Below are 12,032 nucleotides of genomic sequence, written 5' to 3' on the forward strand. Positions count from 1 at the left end.
CACAAACGACGCTAAAAGACAATCTTCACAGGAAGTTGCTCAACAGGTGAAGACAGGAGTACATGGTGTAGACAGATCCAAAAATCCTTACCCCAAATTCCCATATATGTATTAAATTTGAAATGGGCATAAATAATTTCAGCAGTTTAAAGTTAGGTTCTTGCTATTTTTCGTGCACCCTAAAGTAAATAAATGTAGTAAAATTCCAGAAAAATCGGAATATACACACCGCAATTTAGTTCTAGCACACTTCTAGTTGGAAGAGCTCCAATGCAAAGTGGGATGCACAAGGGAGCAGAACATTTCCAACAAATGCTAAACCTCTATAGCCAGGTGGATTAATTTCATATTCCTCTTTAAGCGCTGTAATCCTATTCTGGCTCTCTGAAAGACTTACCTGTTGACGCAAGTCCTTCCAGCTGATTTCACACGGTATTTTGTTGCAAAGGAGGCCATAACAAAAGACCTCACATTCCAGAGCCAGTGCTTGGAATAAAACTAGTCATAGTGGAAAGGGAAGGACTGTGCCGACAGAAAGCAAGGTTTTCTTCAAGACACAAAATATACCTGCATCATGAGATCACCCAACAATAATGAGGCATTGTTAAGAGTAATTGCTACACAAAGTTACAAGCATGAATGGTACAGGATAGGCACTTACTAGCCACGGCTGGGGGATTTCTGGCAGCGGCATCTGTGGCGGGGCAGGGATGTTGTTTAACTCTGCTTTCTGTACATGGTTTTTTGCGTCACTTTCTGCAGAGAAGATCACAAAGTTTAAGTCTTTATTGTTCGATTAATAAAAAATCATTACAATCATGGAGCATGAACAGCTGTAATCACAGTAGTTCATAAGATCAGTTAGAAACAAGTATATATAAATAAATAAATAAATAAAATACGGGAAGACTACTAAAATGTCATCACTTTCAGCAAACATGATACTTATGTTGTGAATAAAGTAGGGATAACACCCTGCACTAAAAACATTGAGACCACATAAACACAGTCTAAAAACAGAATTTCTGTTGTCAGTAATCCTCATTTCCTTACTGATAAAATATCTCCATGTTTACATATGACCATTGTCTTATTCCATTTTCTTCAATCCACATCTATAAAGTGACTGAGCGCTTATTTCACAGTACTGTGCAGCAGCATTAAATTTATTTTTTAAATAAAATTTACCAATGCCTATTATATTTAATATATAAATATTAAAGTGCCTCTGAAGAATAAGATGCCTACGTGCAGTGCCATGATGCTGACCCAAACTGCAAACATGATGTTTCTATCAGCAGATACAATATCAAAGTGCTTCTAATTGTTCCAGTCGTTCCTACTCTCCATTTAATCCAGAGTTTAATTTCTTTATCTGCTAGAAGGATAAACTTGACAAATTGTCCAATTTGATGGATTGATTTCCCGGAAAGGCATACGATTATTGCTTGCCGACAGGTTCTCACCCCTTGTTCATTAAAGGTGGGTTTCAAAAATACTTGCCTTTCCTGTAGTAGGCGAGGACAACTACACACAATATGTATTGACGTTTCATTGGCAAGCCCACAGAGTATACAGGTTGGTGTTGGCCAGTTCCACATCCAACTTACAATACACAGCATTAGTTGTGAAAATTAAAAATGAAATTTAAAAAATAATTGAACGCACACACGCATACAAACACTTCATTCATACAGTCTGCAAAAAGAATTGCCCAGTCAAGAAAAGAAAATAACGGATGCTTCAATTAAATCCTTCATAAACAAGCATCTGCAATGCAATAGGTGTCGCATTTGCGAGAGTTTAGCTATTGGCATTGTAAACGACAATGCCTTTTATTTATCTGCTTTGATAATTAACACATAAATAAAAGGCATTGTCATTTACAATGCCAATAGCTGAAACTCTGGGTCAGGCGAGACCTAAAAAGGTCTACAAGTCGAATAGAGGAACACACATTCTTACTCATGCATATTTGACAAATGTTCATTCTTTGAAACACTGATGTAATGTTTTCTTTCTGCATCATGCATTTAAAGCGCAGAAGCATATATTTTTTTAATAAAAAGAGGGCAAAGAAAAAATATGAAAACAGAATACTTTGACACACTGTACATTGCAGTCATCTTTATGGTGTGTCAGCCGCAAATTAACTGATGTGAATGCGTTTAGGTGCCATCTCTAGGCGAACTTGTAAGAATGAAATCCAGCAACCAAGCCCTTATTATGGCACACTTTGGTGCCATATTGATAATTACAACGGTGAGCGCTCAAACAATCAGCAACTAAAATTAAACAATACTTACCTGAAAAGACACTAAACTCTTAATTAACCTTTACTTTACAATTCAAAAACAGTGTGTTTTAGCAAATACGAGTTTCCCACCTTCACGTGTAAACTATAAAAAAAGCAATTTATAAAAGGGAGTTTTGTTTTATTGGCATTAACATTAGAAATTGTAGATGGGCTGAAAACAGTGTGGCGGCAATGGCCTATGAAGACTAGAATGGGCCTGCTCTTGTGAATAGCGCCCACCTCTCTCTTTCAGAAGTGAGCCGCGCCTGTGAATGTGGGAAAGGAGAGGACGCGTCTGTAAATTCGTTAGTCACAGAGGGCACAGCAGTAGAGAGGAGAGCCCATGCAGGTCCCGAGTGTCCCTCGGTCCTGACAAACTGCAGCAGCAAAGCAAACAAGCAGTGGCAAATCCAACAGGTCTTGCCTATGCAAGAGCTACTAGCTTTGTCAATGTTTTGTTTAGCCATGCTGTACGACAACGCAGCTGTTGTGCAGCATGGCTAAACACATTGACAAAGCCAAAAGCTCTCACACAAGGGAGACCTTTTGGTTTTGCAAATACACTTAAAAGTATGGCTTTACTTACCAGCCTCAGGCTATGGCCATTGTTTCATCATATCCATCCGGCTATTTAATATACACTTTTCTGTGCAACGTGAAAGTCCATCTCCCCAGAATGCTAGACGTGGCACAACAAATGGATTCTCCCAAGGAAAGAAGGAAAAGAGGATGTGATATGGCGTTACAGCCACTGCTGCCGACTTTGGAACTTGGGAGCCAAGATTTGAATTTCTGTGTTGGCTCAACATACTACGATTCAGGGCAAATCACTTAATCTTTCGTGCACATAACATTATGTAATGTAACTGTTGTTTGTGTAAACCGCTCCAATAACTTTGGGTCAAGTTAGCAGTATATAAAACTGCCCAAAAAAAAGGGAAAGGGTGGGGGGTAAGAGGAGTGACAGGGTTTGCTCCAAAGAAAGCTAATTAACTTTATTTTTTAATTTGAGACTCTCCAAAAACAAATAAACCACTTTCCTGGCAATCATGTGTTAATTTTGTATAAACACAACAGGTACAGCATTCCCACTCCTCTACCACAAAGAATTTAAGGATGTGAGATGCACAGATAAAGTACACAGTAGAAATTCTGCATGTTAAAGTTAGTCAGTGTTTCGAAGCATAGGAGCCTAAAGTGACGACAGAGTGAACCTGTCAGAGAAGGCAGTTTGGAAATCCGCAACAGGGCATTATGTGCTATATAAGTAATAAAAATGCGACAGATACGGAGAGCTGGGATGTCTTGAATCAAATTCCAACAGCAGCACTAAGCATTATCCTGCTCTCATGCAACATACTGGAGGATCATGCACTCCGTGTACACGCGTACCTCTGTAAGATACATGTTTCACCTTCTTCCCAACACCGCTAAGGATAATAATAAACCTATCAATCTGTACTTGGTGCATGCTCCACAAAAAGATAAACACAGAAAAGGAGAAAGTGAAGCCGCACCAATTGATAAATGAAAAGCAGGGAAATAAGTGACAATGAAGCCTACCAATGGTAACTATTGGGCAGGTTCGAAGCCCTTTTAATTTTTCTTTTTTATTTAAGAAACAGAAGTTCGCAACAGGCACAGCACAAGGGTGCAGGCTTCGACCTAAAAACAGAGCAGAGGGAAAGGAAACGTTTTTGTCCTACCTCCTTTTGTGACTTCCACTTTCAATGAATACAAGTAGTGACTAGAGCAATGCATGCTGGCCTGCACAGCCCAAGTAATAAATGACATCTTTTGACAGCTGCAGCCATGGGAGAGGATATGGGGAGCTTGCACCTTATCTATTAGGAGGGATTTAGGGCGATGTTTTGGTCTCGCCGGAGACAGTGCATGTGCTTTCACTTGCAAAGAGTTTGAAAAAGAAAACAAGCATTGGCATAGCCAATAGGTCTCGCCTTTGGGACCTTATAAGTGTTTAGTTATCCAGCACAATATCCTTGGTGCAACAACATCAAGTGTTGCATGGCTAAACACTTATAAGGTCCCAAAGGCGAGACCTATTGCCTATGCCAATGCTCGTTAGCGCCTTGTTATAGTGTTCAGCATAGTGCCTTAGGAAAGACTGTTTCCACCAGGCTTTGCTTCTACTCTAAGTCGGATCACATCACCTCAGTGGTTCCCTGTGACTCCCCAAATCATGTTCCTACTAGTTTGCATGACTTTCAAAACTGAGGGCTTAGTTCAGAATTGCCAGTGCATTACAAACAATTATAGTATGTGTGACCCTGCTGTGAGTACACAGGCCCAAATCACTCTTAGCCACTGGGAATGAAGAGATCTTCTCTAGGAATTCGAAACTACCAGCAAGTGAGGCCTCCAGACCCTAAGCAACGACCTTAACCCCACCCCACAAGCACCTTACACTAACTGCTAAACACACACCAGACACCAGTTACCGGGTGGCAACTTCCCAGAGATTGCATCTAACCAGTGAACCACGATACCACCCCCTGTAGCCTGCATGATAGAGATGCAGAAACAATTTAATCCATTAATGACAGGCAACATTCGGGAGAAAGGAAAAAAGATGCAATTAGTGGTTAATTCAAAGAAATGTGATATTAATCGCAGGTTTCCATATTTATATAAAAACAATTCATGTATACCATTTTCTAGTTTTTGTTGACAATCGATTGATCATAGCTTCCTGGTCAATTTCAGAGGATCACAGAGCCTCTCTCCTCTCTTTGTAAGGGTTGTTTGAAAAAGCAAGGAGACTTTGTTTTCGCAATGACAGATCTCTAGCGCCATCTGGTGGCACATCTTTGGAGTCCACCTCTTCGTACGGAGAAAAGGAGCACTTTTTCAGTTCGGCTTACAAACAAGCACGTGGGCACGATAATTCAAAATATATGGCGCCCGTGCGGGTGACCGCAAGCAATAGGCCACAAACGCACGAGCTTGTGGTGAGCTTTTGAAAGCCCCTAACTAAAAGTCTCGCCAGAGCAGCGCATGCGCGCTGCTACAGGATCGACCTAAAAAACAACCTAAAAGCAGCTCTGGCCTGACCATTAGTTACAATCAGTAGGCTTCACTGTCACTCGGATTTTCTTGCCTTTCATTGGAGAGCTCATGGGAGGGAGTGTCACCTTTCAGTTTGTCTCTATGTGCTTTTTTCACCCCTAGAACATGTACCAAGCACAGATTGATTTCTTGATTAGTGTTCTTCAGAGCTGCTTGGGCTTGGATTGTGGTCCTTTTTAGTTCAAGCCTAAGGGCAGCATGCATGCACTGCTCTGTCTGCAAGGCATGCTGTATTGGAGTATGCTCTTGAAGCCCCGCCCACTCTCCGCCCATATTCGTCATTGGCTTATGTCATTGCCCTTCGCAAATGCTGGCTTTTTTTCATACATAGACTTACAAGTCCCTTTTACTTCGGTTGTTACACGGTCTGCTTCATAAGTTGGTGAGCACTATTTTCTTTAATGCTCTTCCCCTATTACACTCACAGCATCGGAGCAACCTCCCGCTTGTTTTTAACTAGTATTATATTTGTATTCAAATTACAGTGTGGTCCGCTTTATAGTGGCCACACTTATTTAATATAGGGTGTGGTCCGCATTCACTTTAGCGGCCGCGCCTATTTCATGATTTCATCACCAGCGCAGGCCACTTTCACTTTAGCGGACACGCTGCAGAGCTTTAGAAATTATTATTATAATTTTTTTGTTTTTTACTTTGGGTGAAAGCACCATACGCGCTTTCGCTATAATGGTTTAGATGCTCACGGTAACCTGACTATGCAAGAAGCGTCTATAAAAATGGGCGTTGCCACCACCAAAGTGGTCTTGCATTTGCAAGAGTTTGAGCTCTTGGCATTAAATACAACAATGCCTTTTTATATACGTGTTCCTTTTAAAAACACTTAAATAAAAGGCAGTGTCATTTTCAATGCCATTAGCTTAAACGCTCGCAAATGCGAGACCTATTGCATTGTAAATGCTTGTATAGACATGCGTCAGGATAGCTTTACCAAAATACATTCAGCCTGTTGACAATGGTAAATAATTAGGTCTTTATTTAGCCCCTCGCTGAGCGCTCTCATTACTACGGAAGCTGCAGTTGGCGTTTCCCTCAATGGACCTTGCAAATGTGCCCACTTCACCGCACCGTGCATCAATGTTCTTCAGTTTGATTGAGACATTAAGATGTTCTGGGTCAAATTATTATATATTTACATAAATTTGATATAGTGCAGAAAAAGTGTAAACTACATGTAAAATTCTGATTCATGAACTCGCACACAGCAGAGTTTTCCACGCTACCGCAGACTCTCACGAAGCATTGAGAATTTTCTGCAGCCATAAGTGATAGTGAGTCATAATAAGGTTAGGGAGGAAGCAGTTCCCATTGAAGGGGGTCTCTGTAAATGAGGTAAACACCCACAAAACTTTGCTTTTGTAGACAATTGCCAACATTTGCATTGTATTTTGGACACTTGCTTGCATGCCTGCATGAAGGGGAAATGTTCTCCTGAAAAATCATTATTCGCGAGAAGGAAAAAGGAAAAACATTGAAATTTCAGATTTAGCCTAACTCTATACCCGAGGGTTTTCTGCACTGCGGGTATTTTGCACCTGTGATGTTAGGTAATACTGCTGCACACTAGTGGAAGTATGATAATCGTGAAATTATCTTCCTCACAAGTGGCCCTTCTGTGAATAAGAGTAGGAAATCTTGCGATATTGCAGGCGCACTCCTAAGTCATGGGAAATTCAGATTTCTGTGATTTGCTTTTACACCTATCCGTGGGCACATTTAGATGCCTCCATGCTGCTCTGATCCTCTTTCTTGGTGGTTGTAAATTTGAGGAGTTTGATTGGCTAACTATTCAACCTGTGCTTTACATAAAAAAGAATCAGTAAGGACTGCTTGAAATATAATATTACATTTTGGATGTGGTTTCTGGCTTCAAATATTAAGAGATGGCTGCATTGCGACAACAGAACGAAACCAGATTCACGAAATCACACTTGTGATAAGTAAGATGTAATTTGTTTGTTTTCAATTATTGTACTTGCTGTTCCGGACTATAGTTCTATATTTACATTTGCATATGTTTCTGTGTGCAACTCTTATCTATTGAACAGGAGAGAATGAACATTTTCCTCATGAATATTCTATCAGAGAATTTATATGGCTCCTCAATGTTGATGAGACAGTAACGCACTCTGATTCACATCCGGTTCCTGGTGCCCATTAAGTGGTACATGTATTTTTTTTAATATAACATTTTATTGGTAATTTTAAGACATCATCAATTCCTCAATATATAGGAGAAATGAGATTGTAATTATGTATGGGCGATTTCTTCGTAATTCTAGCATTTCATAAGGTTACAAGTGTAATATTAAAAAACGAAAGACACCAGATACATTTGCAGTGTTTACCTATGCTTTTTCTTGGTAAAAGCTCCCCATACCGCGCTTTCACTTTAATGGCGGCAACGTCCCTTTTTTTAGTCAGGCTCGTTTCAAATGACTTGAGCTCCTCTTGAGGGATAGAAGCAATCGACGACCATGAGTGGAATTTGTGTCCTGGTGGCTGCGGCTATGTGTAAAATGTCATACGCAAAGCCCTAACTTTGAAGTCAGTAACTAAGAAAACGTCCTGTTAATTAAAGCAGAAAGAAAAAAGAGAGAGAGAAAAAAGAAGAACTAATCCAGCAGATTAAGAGGCCCCCTTTTTTCAGCCAAGACTTTTTACGAGATCGTTCCCCATTGATTGGCAACAAGAGGCTACTGTAATACTATTGGGTACACCTGCTTAATCACCTATATCTTAGGCTGATATACATTTCCTGTGTCCTGAAGAAGACCTGATACGACTACTCACAAATAGTGCTTGGTGTAGGGTCGAAACGTTGACGGCTTTCCAGTCCCTTATTAATTGGATTTCCTTGTTGTTTAAAAAAAGATAGGACATGTGCCTTACAAGGATTATTGTATACCCATGAGGAAATTAAGGACTTCTCATAATAAGATTTTTTGTATATATTTTGGTTTTATTTAGTAAATACGTGTATATATTGTAACTATTCACATTGTCACTTATTGCACTAAGTCACCTTATTCACTTGGTCACTGCGTCGTTTCTCAAAGTATTGTATATACAGCCTTATCTTCTTTTGATCTTGTTTATTTCTGAAAGAGTAGATACTTAACTTAAACACAAAGAATACATTTCTGTATCTAATTTGCATATTCTTGATTGATATTGATTATTTAATTGATTTGAATATGCTGTGTGTTTTGATTTATCGTTAATGAAATTATTTGTTTCCCTATGGAACCATTGTTTATATTATGTTGATGTGGCCCAGGTTCCTTGGGTTATAGGGTTACCCCTGTTTCTTTAACCTTCGTCTAAAGAAAGGGGCACAGCCGACATTAAATTTAAAGTGACGCATGGGCATTTTTACAAACTAGCATTTGTAATGCAATAGGTGTTGGATTTACGAAACTCTTGTAAAAGCGAGACCTATTGCATTGCAAATGCATGTTTGTTCTGCTTGCAATTCTTGATTACAGACTGGTAAGAACTTTTTAGCATCACCCTTACCTCACTTTACCTCTTCCCACTCTAAAACCCTAAAAGTCACCCTGACCTCCTTTTACCTCTATCCACCTCTGAACCCTAAGATCACCCTTACCACCACCCATTCCTAACCCCTAAAGTCCGCTTTTAAATAAAAAATAACATAGAATGTGTGCTATAAAAAAAATACTTCCTTGAGTAGCAAAGTACTGCGTGGAAAAGGTACAAATACTTACCTTCTTGGTTAAGACTGCATAGTAAAGGCTGTTTCTCCTCAAGGCAGACATTCCTATTTCCTCCTTCAAGACTCTCCTGCCTTCACCCTAGTGCCCCTAAATGTTTTGTGGGCACAGTTAGTGGTTTCATGCCATTCGGTATGTTTGACAGGCACCTTAACAGTTTGCCCTCTTGCTTCACCCTATACTTTAAGTCTAGGCTGAGACAGCACATGCGCTGTCACTTTCAAGACATGTTGCTTACTTACAGGGGGCTTAGAGCCTACCCATTACCATTGTCTGGCTTCATCGTCTACAATTTTGTGGTTTCTATTTGGTCAGCGAGTGCATCCTTCACTTTTTCTTTGTGGGTTAGTCCCCACTCTGCCACTCTGGATCATGGCTCAGTACTGTTTCCCTCACCCAGTGTCCTTCTACTGCTCACTGCTTTCAGAGGCACTTTAAAAACAAGCATTGGCATAGCCAATAGGTCTCGCCTTTGGGACCTTAGAAGTGTTTAGCCATGCAACAGTAGATGTTGTTGCACCAGGCCAGAGGGGAGGGAGGCTGGAGAGGGGAGGGAGGCTGGAGAGGAGAGGGAGGCTGGAGAGGAGAGGGAGGCTGGAGAGGAGAGGGAGGCTGGAGAGGAGAGGGAGGCTGGAGAGGAGAGGGAGGCTGGAGAGGAGAGGGAGGCTGGAGAGGAGAGGGAGGCTGGAGAGGGGGCATGAAAGAGATGAGGAGGGTGGAGGGTGGGGGGGGGGGCAGCGAGGCCAGAGGGGAGGGAGACTGGAGAGGAGATGGGCAAGAAAGAGATGGTGAGGGGGGCGAGGCCAGAGGGGAGGGAGGCTGGAGAGGAGGGAGGCAAGAATGAGATGTGGAGGGCAGAGAGGGAAGGGGGGCCAGAGGAGAGGGAGGCTGGAGAGGGGGCAAGAAAGAAATTAGGAGGGGGGGGGGGGTTAGCGAGGCCAGATGAGCTGTGAAGCATCCAGACTGTCCTGAAGGAGATAAGGTGCGAGGTCGGGGTGAGGCCAGAAAGAGTTGAGAAGGGAGGGGGGAGAGGGGGGAAGAGTAGATGAATATGTGGCGGTGGGGACGGAAAACGTGCTAGAAGCGAGCAGGGAGAGAATAAAAGAGATGAAGAAGAGAAGGGTTTTACGCAGGTAGAGGGGTAGAAGGACGCTGCAAGGCGAGGAAAGAACATCGGAAGATGAGAAAGAGGGGTGAGGGAGAATAGAAGGAGATGAGGACGGATAAGCAGAGGGAGAGAAAATAAGGACAATGAGGCAAGAGTGGAGAAGATAACGAGATTCAGATGAGACGATGGCGGTGGAGACGAAAACAATGAGATACGGATGAGAGGATGAGACGGAGGATGGAGAAGTGAAGGGCGTGGAGGGCAGGAGAAGGGTGGGGGAGCGAGCATAGGAAAAGGGAGAGAAAAGGCTTCCGAGGGAATAGTGGAGAGGAGAAGAGGAAGGCCGTGAGGCCCAGAGGGAAGAGATGAAAGAATGAAATGTGGAAACGTAATAAGGGAAGAAAAGAAAGTGAGGGAGGGGGATCAAGGGTGGGATATTGTAAGAAATGGGTGGCAAAGAGAAGTGATGGGAAGGAAGAAAGTGGAGGAGAGAACATTTTAAGAGTGCTGCTCTAGAGGGGACATGAGGAAAGCGAGTACAGGGCATGAAAAGGGTGTGTGCACACTTAAGAGTGTGCACCTGAAGATGCGTAAAGGTGGTGAGAGGGAGCAAAGGGAGGGCTGGGGAAGTAATGATGTGGAAGAAGTGAGACGTAGGCTGAGTTGGGGGTAGAGGAGTAGGTGCAATGGCATGGTATAATGAGGGGGAGTGACGTAAGAGAGAAGGAGCGTGAGAGAGAGGTTAAGAGAGGGACGTGTGGTGGTGTGCATCAGGAGGTACTGTGACAAAGGCAGTCAGAGAACGAGGGAAATGAGACAGATCACGTATAGAAAGAGACAGCAAAGTGGGGAGGATGGTTATAGGATTAGAGGTGGCGCAGGTAGAAATGTGGGGAAAGAGGTGAGACGCGGAAGGACTGCATGGTGCACGTGTGACGGAGGGGAGGAACAAGGGACGGGAAGGAAGCACACTAGGTGGAAAGGGGGCAGGAGATATAACGAAAAAGGAAGAACAAAAACGGAGGTTGGATGGGCAAAGGAAGAAAGAGGAGACACGCGAACTGGAATAAATAAAACTAAAAAGGAGGAATCTGGAGGAAACAAGCATTGGCCACGAAAGTGATCGCGATCACGATCGCTGTGAAAGCGAAAGTGATCGCGATGACGCGCTAAAACACGCAAGGGATGCGCGCGCAAGCGAGCGTGCTTGTTGCGCGTTCTAGCAAGCTGGCTAAAAAGCTGGGGGGTAAAATAATTAAACAAGCAAGTTTTTTTTCCTTGAATGCCTTTCATGTATTTGTCAGGTTCAGACAACTCAGACATGTCATGTTTCTTCTCGCTTCTAACTTCTTCAGACTTCAAGTAGCCTGTAGAAGTCAAATCAGTGTATGGATTGCAGTTATTTATTTTTATTATTGCTCAACTTTTGCTATGCCCAGGATTCTCCGCCTTTGGCTCACATTTCCTGCCCCCATTAAATAAGGCAGAGAATAATCCTATAGTAAGAAAGCGGATTACTACCCTTCATGGTCAGTGCTGGCCGCGTCACAGCATTTTTTTTCAAACTGTGAGCCAAGCAGCACAGCACCCCCACGGCTGAACAAAATGACTAAGAGACACTGACAAAGGCAATAGCTCTTTCATAGGTGAGACCTATTGGATTTGCCACTGCTTGTAAAATTAGGCCAGCCTGCCCTCACAGAAGAAGTATCTTACATCCCACCTCTATTAAATAACAGATCCACTGTTCAGGACAACAGTGGAGTGGCTGCTAATGGCCTGTTGG

The 12,032-nt window shown here is 42.4% G+C and overlaps 1 protein-coding gene across 2 annotated transcripts in view; it reads right to left on the reverse strand.

Annotated features, from left to right (window-relative positions):
• The window catches only part of AFAP1 (actin filament associated protein 1), a 444,017-nt gene that overhangs the window by 233,752 nt on the left and 198,233 nt on the right, over positions 1-12,032 (reverse strand). For both annotated transcript variants that reach the window (XM_085642466.1, XM_085642467.1), the window contains exon 3: positions 662-756. In XM_085642466.1, the coding sequence (XP_085498592.1) occupies positions 662-756 (95 nt within the window). The remainder of the gene's footprint in view (positions 1-661; positions 757-12,032) is intronic.

This window comes from Triturus cristatus, chromosome 2_2 (genome assembly GCF_964204655.1).
Source record: "Triturus cristatus chromosome 2_2, aTriCri1.1, whole genome shotgun sequence".
Classification (NCBI taxonomy): domain Eukaryota; kingdom Metazoa; phylum Chordata; class Amphibia; order Caudata; family Salamandridae; genus Triturus; species Triturus cristatus.